The sequence below is a fragment of the Delphinapterus leucas genome, chromosome 2 (genome assembly GCF_059928025.1).
Source record: "Delphinapterus leucas isolate spDelLeu-1000000601 "Yukka" chromosome 2, BTC_Dleu_Yukka2, whole genome shotgun sequence".
Taxonomy (NCBI): Eukaryota; Metazoa; Chordata; class Mammalia; order Artiodactyla; family Monodontidae; genus Delphinapterus; species Delphinapterus leucas.
The window spans coordinates 39,664,153-39,681,193 of NC_143130.1; the positions used below are offsets into that span (position 1 = coordinate 39,664,153).

Here is a 17,041-nt window from a genome sequence, read left to right on the forward strand (position 1 = left end):
AGGAGTGGTCAAAGAAGGAAGGAGAATTCATGCTTGCTGGCCTTCCTTTGTTGGGGAGAATCTGAGTAATGGGAGAAATAGAAATAAACTAAAAAGAAGCAAGAGAGACTAAGTTTGTTTACATAATAAAAAGCTACCAAAGACAGAGCGGGGAGCAGGGAAGGAGGAGACTGCAAAGCTATGTGTGCGGGGATGGAAGAGAGAGTTTAGGAAGTTAGAGAGTAAGAAAGTTCACAGCAGAGCTGCAGGGAAGAAGGAAAGGTAGATTTTGAAAACGCGGTTGTGGGGTTTGAATTAGATCCCATGTAACAGTCTTTGAAGTAAATTCTTTTTTAATTTTAAGTGAAGCCTGGAGTGTACTCCTTTAAATACAGCTGCGGTTATAGACTAGGCTCCATGAAGCCCTGATATATATTAGCGCTGCATACAAAGTGGTTCCTGTCCAACGCACTTTACAAGGTTACTGTGAAAGCAAAGGAGAATATGTGCAAAAGTGCGCTGCACACTAGTAAATGAGAACTGTGACCCTGCCCCTCCGCATGCTCTCCTGCACATGTACATGCACACCTCACACCCTCATACCTGCCAAATCTGTGACAAGGAAGCTGCCATTTGTCCACAGATACAGCCAGTGCTGGAAGGTCTGGCATTTCTGCACGGCCTCAGAGCTGCTAGATGCTGCTGGAGCCGCAGCAAAGCCCCATTCCCGGGAACAGTAAGACTCCATGGGCTTGCCCAGGTCCTCCTCCAGGGTAGCATATGGGATATTGTTTGCAGGCCGGTAGATCAGATACAGTGGGATGATCCTAAACATAGTGTCACCCTGCAGTGAGCAGGAAGTACGGCCCCAGAGAGCTCCTCCCTCCACCTCAATTCTACACTCTTGGATCCAAAAGGAAGGCCCTTCCAAGAACAGAACTCTCAGCTCTGAGCCTGAAGGACAGCAAGGAAGGGGGGTTCCACCCTGAGTTCAGGAAAGGAAATGGTGGCCTCCTCCATTCTCTGAGGTCAGTGGGATTAGAACTGAACCCTGCTATAGCCCCAGGAGGCCTCTGTGCTTGAGTGAGGGACTAAGGCCTGTGAGTGCCAAACAGAAAGGAATACCTCTGAGAGGATTCAACCAGACTGAGCTCAATGCCAGCTAGACCCTCATACTCAAGAGCTGAGGTTCCAAGTCTCAAAATGAAAACAGTTTCCATGTGTAGCTGACTCCTACAAAAACCCACACTGACCCTGCCCACCTACCACATTAGAATCCTGACCAGTTTGCCTGGAAGCTTTAGCCCACCCCATCACCTTCAGAGAGGCCCAGAACCTGCTGTGCCCAAACCCTGCAATCAGCAAAAACTGGGCAAAGGAGTGGGGAATTAGGGTGGGTGGGAGGAGACTGAAGACCAGAGCAGAAGCTTTTCTAAAGTGGGCAGTGAATCTTGAGGTCTTTATTTCTAGATTTTGTGGAACCACTGAGCTGACCATGGGGTTAGCTGGGGGCCCATTTACACGTGACCATGACTCAGGAGGCCCCCAGGAGTCTGTGAAATCATGGTTCTCTGCAGAAGCTCAAGTCAACAGGTCTGCACACTGCACGGCCCCCTCCCTGTGCACTTACTCAGGCACGTCCCCGAAGCCAGGTGCAGCCCGGGCTTCAGCCGCAAAGATTTTGCAGTACTCTCGACTCATGTTCTGGATCTTGCACCCCTGTGGATTGAAGAGAAGCAACTCTGATCAGCAAGGAAGCATCCCAGTTCTCTATCTGCCTGGCTCTTAGTGGGAAGGCCATCTGCTAGAGGCTGCAGGGAGGATTCCAGCCCTGGGGGAGGTGGGGTTCATTCCTACCCTCCTCCCTACTCTGCACCTCATTTTTCTCATTTGTAAAACAAGAGGCTTTGGACTTGTTTTCAAAGTGGTTTCCAAAGTGTGCTTCCTGGAGCCCTAGTGATAGATGGCAATGCCCCAGGGGCCCCACTGCAGGAGAGCAAGGTACCAACCCCGCCCACAGTCACTCCCCTTTTAAGTCCCAAATAAGGCTTCTGTGAAAGATATCTTTGAGGGCAGTGAAGAAAGTTTTCTGCTGAAAAATACCGTTTGAAAACTATGGCCCCAAAGATGTAGCCTGGACTACATCTCAGGCTCTCGTCCAGGTAAAGCTGAGACTAAGGTGGCTTCCTCCTCCATACTGGGCTTCCCAGTAGGACCCAGGCTGGGAAGGGGAGGGATGAGAGAGTGGAAGGATGGGGCAAGGGGATGGGACAGTACCTGGATGGTGACGTCATAGTTTCTGCCCAGGAGAGAAGTCTCACTGCTGGGCCCAAACACAAGCAGGCTGGACACCTTGATGATGCACGTGAGGCCTGACTCGAAGATGGGTTCCAGCCCGTAGATGACCTTGGCCTGGGAGGCCTTCCGAAGGCCACACCTGTGTCCACCACCTTGTAGCTCCTCGCTCACCAGGCGCCCAAAGAGCTTGTCCCCCCAGCAGCCAGTGTCAGCCAGACCCTTAGCAAACACCATGGGGGTCATCTCAATCTCTTCTCCAACTGAAGGGGAACAGGAGAAATGTGGAAAACTTGAAGCTCCCCCCCGACTGCTGTGGGACCCGTAGCACCCCACCACTCTGTCCATGACTTCTCTTTGGGTGTGCACTTGTGGGAGGCGCCCTATGAACTATGACCTCCTGAGGGCAAACACTGTATCTGGTAAAACCGCCGTCATTCAACAGTGCTCACGTGTGCAGAGTAAGGGCTCAGCCAGTGTCTGTGGAAAGCAGGGGTTTTCTGAGGAAGCAGCAATCAATACAGAATATCAGAATTACTTTGTTTTAGAATTCAGTGTTTTGATCAAATGAATAAATGACTCCATGTCAACCGACATGTTTGACTGAAACAAAAAGTTTGTGAGACAAATCCAGTAGCAGTGAGCACTCCTAGTGCTCAAATTGGGATCACTAAATACCATTTTCCACTAAAAGGAACCAGAACTCCCTAAAGAAATGGTTGATTCCAGGTCTAGGGCAGGAAGTGTCCTAGACTGACCTGAAACATCTCTGGACCAGAAAGCAGGTAAGGTATCATAAACAATTGGCAACTTGTCAAAAGGACACAAGAGCCAACCTGAAGAGGCTTCTACTGGCAAAAAATGAGACAATCTTACCAACAACAACAGCAAAATAATTGCAAAGTATTGAACATTCAAATGTGTTAAAAATCCATACTTTCATAATTATAAGTAAAAAAAACCCTTCCCTCTGGAAAAAAAACCCCTCATTCGTGACCTTTGGAGGATGTTAGGGCACCAACTCATTATTCTGAAATCTAGTAAGAGCAAGGAGGAAAAGAAAGTATTTTTTCCTTCATTTTCTGTTGGACCTATATGTATCAGGATTACCAAATAACCATTTCTTCTTTTCCAAAAAATTTCAGCTAATGAATAAAGAAGAAATGACAGAATTAAAATACTCCACGTTGCAAACCTTAATGAAATAAGGGACTTAGGTGATAATCAGTGACTGCTAAAACCCCTAGATGATGACAGGGGTTATATCAGATACAGTTTTTTAAAGTTTAAAAGGGATAGATCAGGCAGAAAACACCTGAATGAACCCAGTGATCATTCTTAACATTACTAAAACAATCAGACATCACATGCCTCCAGATAGGATGCAAAGGAAATACACAGCACACCTGTGAAATGTTCACACACAAACACACACACACACACACACACACGCACACGCACACGCAAAATTTGCACCTGAATTGGAGGAAGCATCTGAAGCTAATTACCAGTTTAGAGGAAGCACATCAGTGAAGCAACATGTTAAATGGTGATATAATCAATAAAATCCAAAATGTAAGAAATTCTTCGACAAATAAATGGCAAGGAGGGAAAACAAATGAGGGAGGAGGAACTATTATACATTTGATAGATTTAAGAGGTTATGTTAGCCAAAAGCACTGAGTGGTTCCTAATTAAAATAAACCAACACTTATGAGAAAGTTGGGAAAATGTGACTGGATATTTGATGACAATTAAGTATTATTACTAAGTTTTTAGGCTTTTTTAGTTTTTAGGTGAGGTTATATTTGATATTGATTAAATCTGATTTGATAACTGAACAAAAGGCACTAGTTGAATGAATGAGTAAATAAGTGAACGAAGGAAAGAATTAAGGTATTAGTTGGCAAATGAAGCTCTAGAAACCTTTCCATCACCAGCCGCCTTCACGGTCTTAATCCTCAGTGTGTCTTTTGCAGGAGCAATACATCTCTTCCCCTAATATTTGAGCCTTTAAAATGCTTATCAAACTTTGGGGTGCACCACAATCACCAGGGCATCTACTGACATGCAGTTGTGTTAGGTCCTACCCCAGAGATTGTGATTAAGAGCACCTGCAGTAGGGCTCAACCAACTGCATTTTCAGCAAGCTCCCTGTGTGAATCTAAGGCAGGAGTCCACAGACCACTGCGAGAAACTCCGGGGAGGGAGCCGGCAGGGGGACAAATGGGCAGTCCTGCTCTTGATCAAGGGCTCTGACATGGGCAAAGGGCACAGGCTGAATGAACTCCTTGTAGGACGTCCCCTTAGCCACCTCCTCCCCCCTCATCTTCTGAAACAGCTGTCCTCCCCCATCCTCCTCCACAAACCATATCCTAAACTAGGAGGCAAAGGGTGGCTGTATGTGGAGGTAAACATGGCATTTAGAACAGATTCCAAGTCTTTAAAGAAGCCCCTGTAGATAGCAGGGTAGGGACACAGGCCCACCCATTCCTCCCCCTGAGGGGCACCTACCTTGACTTTCTTCTCTGGAGATGAATCCTGACAGCACTGTGTGGAGAAAGAGAAGAGAAAGCCGCTATCCTCAGGCAGGTCTGCCCAGAGACAGCTCCACCTCTGCAAAGACGACTGTTCCCCGCCCCACCCCCAGTGGGGGCCAGGCAGAGACCCCGGGGAGGGGGGGGGCAGAGCTCACACTCACCCTCGGGGCTGAGGCAGAAGTCAGTGGAGGCCGAGCCGTGCTCGTTGCGGATGGTGCATCGATACACGCCACAGTCTACGGGGGACGCCTGCACGATGGCCAGGGCCGCTGGCCCCTCATCCCCTGCACTGCAGAGAGGAGACCCTCTCCGTGAGGCCATCACCATGGCACAGCCCAGGGCCACCCTGTGGTCCTGAGGCTTCGCAGATCCCGCTCTCAGAGAATGCTGTGAGCCCTGTCTCTGAGAGCTCTGGGAAGAGCTGGGCCTGCATCACACAGGTCAGGACTGCACTAGCTGTGTGACTTTGGGCAAGTGACTTAATACCTCTGAGCCTCAATGTCCTCCCCTTCACTATGGGAATACTAGAATCTCCCTCATAGGGTTCTTGTGAGGATTAAATGAGGAGGTAGATCCAAAGTGCTGGGACAATCTCCCCCACAGTATTGTTGCTATAATTTATTAGGGAGCCAGGTCAGGTGGAGGTGGTACCCAGCTGGCTTACCTCCTGCCCACCTCGCCCACTGGGCGCTGATCCTTGGCCCATGTCAAGACTGAGTCACTAAGAATGTTGAAAAACTGGCACCAGAGCTTCAGGCTGCCCGAGGCATCAGGAAACTGCTCCACCCGAATCTTCCGGATCACCTGTGGGGCTGGAAGCAGGGGCACAGTTGAGAGGAACAAGCCACTTCCCCTCCATCGTGTGCCCTCTCTGGCCCTACCCCTGCTTCCCTGGGTGTCCTTGGTGGCACAGGCTGAGAGAAAACAGGATTCAAGCCTCCACACAGCCCCCATTTGAGTCCCACCTGTATCTCTGAGGCTTTTGCCCTGACTTCAAAGCACACATCTTAGCTAGAAAGAACATAGTATGGCACCTCCGCTCCAGGCCAGGGAGAGCCTCACAGCTGAGGCCGCAGACAGCAGTCAAGAGAGGAACTTCAGTTTGCAGCCTAGGCTCCTAAACCTAAGACCCTGCGTTCGAATCCTGTCCATACCACTCTGTACTCGCGGGACAGGTCTGCAAAAAGGCGGTTACGGTGGTGATGATGATGGTAGAGCTAGGATACTATTGAAGCCAGGCCCTGTGCTGAATACTTGATTTATTCTATCCCATGTAACCCTCACAATGTTACAAAGTTGGTACTATTTCCAACTCCAAGCAGCCTTTCCGATTCCAAAGCCTGCGGGATTATTACGTAAGAATACCCTTTACAGAGGTACGCTAAACCTCTAGCAGGCAGGGTTACCCCAGCAGGGCCCTGCTCCGGGCAGCCCGCTCCTGGGAAGCCGTACCTGTTGCTCACCTTTTAGCAGGTCTTTGGCTCTCCTTGGCTTGGCTGGAGTGCCCTGCTTGCCTTCCTCCAGGGCCAGCTCTGCTTCCAGGTTGCTGGCTCTGGGGCTGGAGCCCAGGGCCCCTGCTGCCGGCTCCTCCTCTGCCCGCGGCACCTCCAGCAGGTCTGCCTTTCTGCCCTGAGTAGGGGAACGTTTCTCCCGCCCTGGACTCCCCAGGGGCCCCGGTGCAAGGCCCTTCCGGGGCCCCCGGGGGGAACCCGAGGGGCTCTCCCTTTCTTCGGGCTTGGTTGGCTCCCCATCTCCTGCTGCTCTGACCTTAGGGAGAAACCTCTTCCTCCGGGCCCCCAGAGCCAGTTCCTCGGGCGTAGCTGCGGGGAGATCTGTCAGAGCTTCCCCTGGGATCTCCTCCTCTCGGAAGGGTTCCTGGGCTCTGCTCTCTGCTGACAGCAGTCCCTGCCCAGGGGCTGCCTGTCCACCCACGCCCCCCAGCGGCCCACCCATGCCGCTCTCCTGGGAGGTCGGCAGGAGGCCAGGCCCCTCAAGGGAAACCTCTCCCTCACCTTCACTGGATCCTCCTGAGGCCACCCCGGGGCCTTCCTCCTCACCTACCACGATGGCAGGGACAGAGAGGGGGCTGGGGCCAGGGCACCGGGCAGCAGCCAGGGCCTGACAGCCAACCTGCACCTCGCGGTCCAGGAGGCCAGTGAGGCGGCGGGAGGTACAGGGGCTCAGCAGCAGAGTCTGCGCGCTCTGCACCAGACGGTTGTTCTCCACACGCTCCAGGATGCGCCGTGACGTCCGGGGACTCAGACCGGCCACTTCCACGGTGGGGGCCAGAGAGGGTGAGGGTGCCTGATCCCCAGCAGCAGCTTCCTCCTGGGCCCCTGGGCCCCTGCCACTCGTCTCTGAGCTGGATAGCTTCAGCAGCAGGAGCAAGTAGCTCTTCAGGGAGTCTATGAGGCCAGGGTCACAAGTCTGGGGGCCTGAAGTCCTCCCTTCCATACCGGACACCTTGGCGCAGGCCCCCTCAGCGTCTGCTGCCCTGGTTCCTGGCGGGTGACTCTGGCTGGGGGTGCCCAGCCCCAGGTGCAGTGGGGGGGCAGAACTCAGCGAGGCCTTGTCCCCAGAGGGTAGGAAGGCAGCTGTGCTCATGTGCTGAGAAGCCGGGGTGCTGGGCAGCCGCTGCTGTGAGTTGTCCGTCAGGCCAGCCCCAGGAAGAGAGGGCAGAGTGGGCACCTGGGGGCTCAGGCCCGCTGAAGGACAGCCACCCAGATCCACAGGCAGCAATTCTCCCTGCTGTTCCTGCTTGGGGCCCTGGGACAGGCCCTCCTCGGCCTTGTCCTTAACTGGACCCGACTGCTCCGGCCCTCGATATCTCTCTCCTCCCACCTGCTCCAAACTGCCCTCAGGAGGCAGCTGTGCCCCGCGTGTGAGGCCCCCCGCCAGGGCACCTGGCACAGTTTCCTCACGGCTCCCGGAGGCCGTTCCTGCTGCCTCGTCAGGTCTGAGCATAAACTCAGGTTTGTCTGGGACGGAGAACTCTTCTGGGGTCTGTTCAAAGCATTCAATAATCTGAGGGGACCTAGGATCCTCTGAAGGTGGGCGTTTGGGGGCCCTGGACTGTGGGCTGATACCGGTCATGGACGCCTTCTCTGACCAACATTTCACAGCTGTGGGAATGCTCCCCTCTGACCATGTCCCCTTGTCTTCCTGCACCCTTCTGTCTGCCTGTGTCCTCTCATCTGCCTGGGTCCCCACCTTTCCTTGTGCCATCACGTCCTCCTGGGAATTCCTGCCTGACTCTGACCTCTCACTTTCTTGTGTCACAACATCCACCTGTGTCTTCCTATCTGCCTGTGTCCTCTGGGTGGTTTGTGTTCCATCTCCCTGCGTCCTCCCATCCACCTGCATCTTCCTATCCATCTCTGTATTCTTCTTGCCTCCAGTGTTCTGATCAGCAGATGCTCTCCTGTCCTCCTGGGTTTCTGTGTCCATGGGCTCAATGATGTCCTGACTTCTGGAGGTGCTGCAACCAGCAGAGACCGTATCAGAGCTGCTGCTGGCCAATGTGGTAGGAGCCATGGTTGCCTGGGACTCCTGGACCTGAGAACACATGGACAGAAGCAAGAACTTAACTGCACATGCCTTAGGATCTCTTTCCAATCCAACATCCCAGCCTCCTCTGACCTCATCCAGAACTGCCATGATGAGAATCCTGCCACCCGGTTTCTCAGGCCTGCTGGGGGTGACAGAGTCCCAAGCCCACCCACCCAATCCCTGATCCCAGAGTCTACACCAGGGAATATTCAGAATCCAGGTCTAGCTCTGGCCCTCCCCAACTCTCCCCGAAGAAATTTTGCCTCTCCTGACAGCCCCTGATCACGTGCTACCCCACCCCTCAACCCTGCCATTCGGAGGAGAGTGTCCTCTCCCCAGGGCCTCCGAGCAGTCAATCTGTCCCTCTCTTGTGGCACTAACTGTCCTGGATAGAATTATGAGTGAAGTGGGAGAGTGCCAGGGGGTCTCCTTGATAGCATCAGGGACAGCATCATCATTAATGCTGAGTGAGTGGCAATTACAAAATGCCATCCAGAGAGGGTTAAAGTCATTACGAATGACACCTATGCCAGGAGATCCGTGAAACATTATAACGTTACCCTTCTGAACACCCGCTATTTGCAAAACACCATGCTAGGCCCCTATTTATCACATATGTATTACCTCGCTCCTCACAACAATACCAAATAGTTGCAAGAATCATCTCTATTTTAGAGATAAGAACACTGATGGTCAAAGAAGGAATATGGTTTGTCCATTATCAGATAGTAAGCGGTAGAGTTTAGTTTAGAAGCCAGGTGTGTCTAGCTTCAAATCTCATGCTCTTTGTTGTTACACTATATGGTCACACATTTAAATATAATTAAAGGACCTTCTATCTAAACATCCTGGCATAAAACAGTAAGTTGCCTCTTTTCATGTTGGATATAATCAAAACCAACTAAGTAAACAAGAAAAATCAAAGCAAATTCCATTGTTAGTGGAAATGGAGGCTAATAAAACCTACAGTCTCAAAAAAAAAAAAAAAAATGGGAAGGATTGCCAAAAGCAGATAGGTGAAACTCTGGGAGGTTGCAAGAGCTGTAGGATCATGGAGGACTGGGTGGAAACAAGCAGAAGACATACAAGGGAAACGTCCAACAGTCAGGAAAAGAACAGTGGAGCAGCCTACCGGAGGCAGTTCTCAAAAAACATGAGCAAAAATACATGAAAATTGCTAAGAAAATAGATTTTGAACATACGAGAACTTAAGGAATAGTGTTCCGTGGCCCTGGAGGAAACTACTGGAGAACAAACTTTGGTCAACCAAAAGATGACTGGGGAAACCACAGCAGAAGAATTGATGGTGAACGCTGAACATATATTTAACCATAGAACCAAGACTAAAACCAAAAAAGTTTAGAGTGGCAGATCAGAATGTCAGTGTTTATGCCCTGACAATGCAGAAATGATACAACTACCACAGAAGGGGAAGGGGGAAGAAGATGACAGGTGGAGTTAAATGTCTTAATTGTATCACTTATACAAGCCAGGAATCAAAGGCATGACTCAAAGCTGAAAACCCAGGTAACAGAAATACAGCATATTCAATTATACAAAGACAGTCACTTAGAAATAAAACTTTGGGATAATAGGAGATAGAAAATGAAAGGGAAAAAAGGTAGGGAGGAAGTGGAAGCACGATCACTGCTCATCATAAAAAAGTAAAACACACTGACTAAACAGATAAAATTATGGATGATATTACATAAAATTTAAGTTATAAATTACTACGTACAAATATTTCTAAGTATCAGAAGAACCACACACAAAACCAAAGCAAACGGAACGTATGAGACCTTAATATGTATTTAATTAAATTATATTTAAATTAAGTATAGAATTTAAAGTTACTTTACTGCGTATGGAATTCTGAATGAATGGTATGAATACGAAAAATATAGAAGAGTCTGGTGAATAACAGGAGCCATCAAATATAAGTCTCACTGACCGAAGAATGTTAGTAAAAACGCTCCTCCAACTTCTCTGAGAACCAGTAAGACACGAACAAAAACACCTTGGAGCTGGGCTTCCCTGGTGGTGCAGTGGTTAAGAATCCACCTGCCAATGCACGGGACATGGGTTCAAGCCCTGGTCCAGGAAGACCCCACATGCCACGGAGCAACTAAGCCCATGCACCACAACTACTGAGCCTGCGCTCTAGAACCTGCGAGCCACAACTACTGAGCCCGTGTGCCACAACTACTGAAGCCCGTGTGCCTAGAGCCCCTGCTCTGCAACAAGAGAAGTCACCGCAATGAGAAGCCCGTGCTCACCGCAATTAGAGAAAAGCCCGCGCACAACAACAAAAACCCAATGCAGCCAAAAATAAAATTTAAAAAATAATTAAAAAAAAAAAAAAAACCTTGGAGCCAACAAACAGCACTTAGGAATGTATTAGAACCTTTTTTTAACTTCTGATATTCTAGGATTAAGAAATATATTTTTAATATTTATTTATTTATTTGGCTGCACTGGGTCTTAGTTGCGGCATGCGGGATCTAGTTCCCTGACCAGGGATTGAACCTGGGCCCCCTGCATTGGGAGCGCAGAATCTTAACCACTGTACCACCAAGGAAGTCCCAGGATTAGAAAATATTAATATGGACATGAGATCTATACATTTACAAAGAAAATGCTGACTTTACATACAAGGCTCACGTGAACAGAACTTTTGATTAAAGCTGTCTTCACTCCCCCTCACCCGCAGACTGATCAGTCCCTGAGCCCTACTGAACCTGCTTCTTCAGTATCTCAATATCCATTCCCTCCTCTCTGTCTCCACTGCCAACACCCTAATCTAAGCTGCCAACAATTCTATCTTGCCTGGACTATAGTAAAGCCTCCTAATTGGTATCCGTGACTCTAGTCTTTGCCTCTGCCAAATATGCAGCCCAAGTGATATTTCTAAAATATAAATCTGGGCACTTCTCTGGTGGTGCAGTGGTTAAGAATCCGCCTGCCAATGCAGGGGACATGGGTTCGAGCCCTGGTCCGGGAAGATCCCACATGCCACGGAGCAACTAAGCCCGTGCACCACAACTACTGAGCCTGCGTGCCACAACTACTGAAGCCTGCGTGCCTAGAGCCCCAGCTCCACAAGAGAAGCCACCGCAATGAGAAGCCCATGCACCACAACAAAGAGTAATGCCCGCTCGCTGCAACTAGAGAAAGTCTGCATGCAGCAACAAAGACCCAACGCAGCCAAAAATAAATAAATTAAAAATAATAATACAAAAATAAAAAATAAATCTGATTGTGACACTCCCCTCCTTAAAAGCCTCTCAGTAGCTTATCATCACTTACAGGCTAAAGCCTAAAAGCCCTAGCCTAAAAGAGCAAAAAGTTTAAGAATACTCCCTGCCCGGCAGGGTATGGGGAAACAGGCATCAGCACAGCCTCTATGGATAGTAATTTGGCATTATCTAGTAAAACTAAAAATACTTATACTCTTTGACCCAACAGTTCCACTCCTAGGAATTTACCCTATAGATATACTTTCATGTGCAAATTGACATATATACAAGGATACTCGTTGCATCATGGTTTATAATAGCAAAAGACTAGAAAATGTCTAAATTACATCAATACAGGATTGATCCAATGAATTATGGTACATCCACACCTCAAATAAATAAAATAAATACCCAAATAAAAAAGCAAGGTATAGGACAGAAAGTATCATATGCCACCTTTATGTGGAAAATACAGAGACACATATTTGTAAATGTACAGAAGATAGCTCTGGAAGGATGCCCAAGATACCAGTTATGGCAACTTATTTCAGGAAGAGGGATGGGGTGGTGGCGGTAGGGAAAGGGTGAAGATCTAATATTCTCTAAATACTTTTTATACTTTTTGGATTTTATACCATGTGCCTATGACACATATTTAACAAAATCCAATTAAGAATGAAAATGCATAAGTAAATAGGCCCTTGTGTGATCAGTGAGGGCTGTCCTTCAGCAGAGAACCCAGGTCTGTCTCTCCAGCCTCATCTCTTGGGTCCCTCCATCCAACAACACTAGCGTACCATGCTGATTACTGTGCTATTTTATAACCACTTCGTTTTTCTCTGCTGGACATTCTCAGCCTTCTCATTGCTCACCTGAAGAACTCCTCCTTCTTTTCCCTGAAGACCTCATTCAAGTTTCTTCTCGTTTTAGAAGACTTCTGAGTTCCCTTCTCCACCCCCCAAAACGTACGTGGCTTCTTATCCTATGTACCCATGGCAAATGTACCTAATTCTATTATTATACCCTCATTCTCTGTGGCAGTTATGCACGTGTCACCTGCTAATCTGTGAACTCTTCCCTTTCAAAGAGGGCTCAGCACAGGCCCAGGGTTAGACTTGGTGTGCAATAACTATAAAGACTGACCTCTCTAAACACTATGTGGGATGGGGGTGTGTGTCTGCATCTGGAACTGTATGGAGAAGTGAGGAGGAATGTCATGTATTTCTTAAAAATAAAAAACTGTGTGAGCTGGGGTGAACCTATCTGGTTCTCTGTGGGCTTTTTCATTACAAAGAACATTAGCAGTTTTAATTTTCCATCCTGTCTTTCTGTCTTCTCTGTAAAATTTTTGAGATTAAGGAACCAGTCTGAATCACCTTTGCATCCTTCACAGACCGAGGCACATAGGAGGTTCACAGGAATGACCCACTGAATGGCAAGTACTATGGCTTGTAACCCTCTAAGAGGAGAGAGTGCTGGTTTGGAGAAGCAGGATACAAAGCCAGGGGCTTAACAGGGATGGAGCAGGGCATTGTCAAGGACCTGGAATCTACTTCCTTGATGAAACCCAGACCCAGGGCTCATACTGAGGCTTCATCATCTTTAAATGTTTGGTATAATTTTCCAGTGAAACCATGTGGCCCTAAAGATTTTGGGGAGGAGATTTAAAATTACAAATTCAATTTCCTTAACAGTCATAGTGTTATTCAAATTATCTTGTTTAATTTTTACATGAGTTTTTTTTTTTTTTAAGAATTGTTCTATTTCATCTAAGTTGTTGAATTTGTGAGTGCATTTTTTCCCATAATAGTCCTTTATTATCCTTTTAATGCTTGCAGGGTCACTAGTGATATCTCCTTTCATTCTTTTTTTTAAAGAGCTTTATTGAGGTATAATTGACAAAACAGTATACATTTAAGGTGTACAACTTGTGTTTTGATATATCTATATACTGTGAAATGATCACCACAATCAAGCTCCTCTTTCATTCTGAATACAGGTAATTTGTGTCTTCTCTTATTTTTTTTTTTTCTTTGTGAGTCTTGCTAGAGGTTTATCAATATTATTGATCTTTTCAAATAACAAGATTTTGGTTTAATTTTTTTCCATAGTTTTTCTGTTTTCAATTTCATTTTTTACTCTTTTCTTATTTTCCCCTTCCTTCTGCTTGCTTTGGGTTAGTTTTGTTCTTCCTTTTCTAGTTTATCAATATGAGAGCTTAGAGTATTGATTTCAGACCTTCTTTTCTAATATAAATATTTAATGCTATAAATTTTCCTCAAGACACTGATTTAGCAGCATCTAAAATTTTGATATGTTGTACTTTCACTTTCATTCAGTTCAAAATATTTCCCAATTGACCTTAAGATCTTCCTCTCTGACACATAAAAGTGTGATATTTAATTTAAAAGTGTTTGGAGACTTTCCTATTATCCTCTGTCACTGATTTCTAGTTTAATTTCATTTTTGTCAGAGAACATACTTTGTATTATTTCAAATATTTTATATTTGTTAAGGTTTGTTTATGATCCAGGATATGATCTATTCTAGTGAATGTTTTATATGCCCTTGAAATGAATGAGTATTCTGTTGTTGTTATGTGGAGTATGCTGTGTGTCTATTAGATCCAGTTAGTTGATAAAGCTATTCAGTTCTTTTCTATTCTTACTGATTTTCTGTTTACTAGTTCAATTGGTTATTGAGAGGCATGTTAAAGTCTCCAACTATAATTGTTGATTTGTTTATTTCTCCTTTCAGTTCTGCCAGTTTTTCTTCATGTATTTTGAAGCTCTGTTGTTAGGGGCAAACTCATTTTCATTTTCTTGAATTGATTCTTTTATTATTATGTACTTCACTATTTTTCCCTGGTAATTTTCTTTGCTCTGAAGTCTGCTTTGCCTGATATTAATATGGCCAGTCCAGTTTTCAGCTGATTAGTGTTTGCATTGTATATATTTTCTATTATTTTACTTTTAACCTACCTATATCATTGGAATTGAAGTCAATTTCTTTTAAAAAGTATAGAGTTGGGAATTTTTTTTTTGATCCAGTCTCACAATCTCTGTCTTTTACTTCATGTGTTTAGACTACTTATATTTAATATAATTATTTATACGTTTGAATTTACATCAATTATTTTATTATTTATTTTCTATTTGTTCCCTCTGTTATTTCTTCCTGTTTCCCCTTTCCAGTTTTCTTGTAGATTATTTGAAAATTTTTAGTATTCCACTTTAATTTACATATTGTGATGTTTACTATATTTCTTTGTATTTTAATTATTGTTCTAGGGCTTGCAATACATACACTTAACTTCCCACAGTCTACTTAGAGTCAACATCTTACCACTGCAAGTGAAATGTAGTAATCTTACCACCACATAGGTCCCTTTACCCTCTCCCTCTTTATATGTTACATTTACATACATTAAAAACTTTAGCAGACAATGTTATAATCTGTACTTTTTACCTTCAAACATTTTTTAAAGAATTCAAGAAGACCGCACACCACAACGAAGAGTAGCCCCTGCTCGCCGCAACTAGAGAAAGCCTGCGCACGGCAACGAAGACCCAACGCAGCCAAATAAATAAATAAATAATTTTAAAAAAAGAATTCAAGAAGAGAAGAATAATCTACTATGTTTACCCAGGTATTTACAAGATTCCTTGTATCATTTCCCTTTGTCTGAAAAATTTACTTTAGCAATTCTTTTAGAACAGGTCTGCTAGTACTGTATTCTCTTAGTTTCCCTTTATCTTGGAATGTCTTTATTTCACCTTCAATACTAAAAGATATGTTTGCTGAATGTAGAATTATAGATTGAAAAGCATTTTCTTTCAGCAGTTAAAAAATATTATTTCACTTCCTTTTTAACCTCCATTGTTTCTGATGAGAAATCTGCAGTCATTCAAGTTATTGTTCCCCTATAAATAGTGCGTCTTTTTTTCTCTGACTACTTTCAAGATTTTATTGCTGTTGTTGTCTTCAGTTCTCAGCAATTTGACTATGCTGTTCCCTGGCATGGAATTCTGTGGGTGTTTCTTATTTGGGGTTTGCTGAACTTCTTGATCTGTAAGTTTGTGGGGTTTTTTTTGCCAAATTTGGGAAGTTTTCAGCCATTATTTCTTCATATATTTTCTCTGCACCATACTCTCTTCTCTCCTTCTGGGTATCCAATGACATGAATGTTAGACATTTTGATATTGCACCACAGATCCTTGAAGCTCTGTTCATGTCTTTTTCTCTCTGTTATTCAGATTGAATACTTTTGATTGACCTATCTTCAAAGTGCACTGACTTTTTCCCTATTGTCCTCATTCTTCTGTTGTGCCCAACAAGCAAGTCTTTTTTATTTCAGTTATTTTATTTTTCAGTTCTAAAATGAACAATTTGTTCTTTATATCTTGTATTTCTTTGCCAAGACTTTCTATCTTTCCACTTATTTCCAGAGTGTTCAACCTTACTTTTTGTCACTGCTTTTAAGTCAGATAATTCCAACATATCTGCCATCTTGACACTGGCATTCTTTAACTGCCTTTTCCCATGCAAGTTGAGATTTTCCTGATCTTCTCATATGCCAAATAATACTTACTATATCCGGTACATTTTGAATATTATGAGATTCTGGTTTCTTATATAAATCCTATAGAGAACGTTAATATTTTTGTCTTAGCAGACACTCTACTTGGTTGTGTTCAGGCTGCAAGTTCCATTCAACATTCTGAGGTTGTAGTTTCAGTGTCAGTTCCATTTTCAAAGTCTTTGCAGTGCTATTCAGATCTGTCCTGTGTGTGTGCCACCCAGTGGCCAGTCTGGGACTTGGATGATGGCCTCTTAGTTCTTTTTGATACAATGTTCAGAACCAGATCCATGCATGAACAGCGTGAGAATAAACCCAGGAATTTATAAACAGCTTATGAAGTCACTTTCCCAAACTTCTTCCTGTGTATGATCTACCCTTTACTTTCTGGGTCCCTAGGATTCCCTTTTCCAGTCCTCCCTCAAAGTTTTAGACCCCTGTGGCCTCTGCTACTGTCACTACCAGGAGATTCCTCTCCTATTCCTCAAGCCTGTTCAAAAGGGCTTCTCCTAAAGCTCTCTCTGTTCATCCTGATGCTTACTTCTGAGTTTCTGATTGCATTAAGACCAGGCCAGGTAATACTAGATTTTTTTTAAGGGTAAATACTGCTGAATCAGTGGTACTTAATTCTGGTCTTATTCCTCAGTCTGTCTGCTACTATTTGCTTATCAAAGTCATCAAGTAGGGTTTCCCTGGTGGTGCAGTGGTTAAAAATCCGCCTGCCAATTCAGGGGACATGGGTTCGAGCCCTGGAAGAGCCCACATGCCGCGGAGGAACTAAGCCCCTGGGCCACAACTACTGAACCTGTGCTCTAGAGCCCGTGCGCCACAACTACTGAGGCTGCGCTCTGGAGCCAGCAAGC

General features: G+C 45.5%; 1 protein-coding gene across 1 annotated transcript in view; it reads right to left on the reverse strand.

The window, feature by feature from the left end:
* ALPK3 (alpha kinase 3) overlaps positions 1-17,041 on the reverse strand; it is a 50,161-nt gene that overhangs the window by 6,973 nt on the left and 26,147 nt on the right. Inside the window, exons 6-12 of the mRNA XM_089906752.1 lie at positions 6,278-8,369; positions 5,479-5,626; positions 4,976-5,103; positions 4,789-4,824; positions 2,257-2,537; positions 1,610-1,698; positions 583-806 (exon numbers count right to left, since the gene is read on the reverse strand). Of these exons, the coding sequence (XP_089762878.1) occupies positions 583-806; positions 1,610-1,698; positions 2,257-2,537; positions 4,789-4,824; positions 4,976-5,103; positions 5,479-5,626; positions 6,278-8,369 (2,998 nt within the window). The remainder of the gene's footprint in view (positions 1-582; positions 807-1,609; positions 1,699-2,256; positions 2,538-4,788; positions 4,825-4,975; positions 5,104-5,478; positions 5,627-6,277; positions 8,370-17,041) is intronic.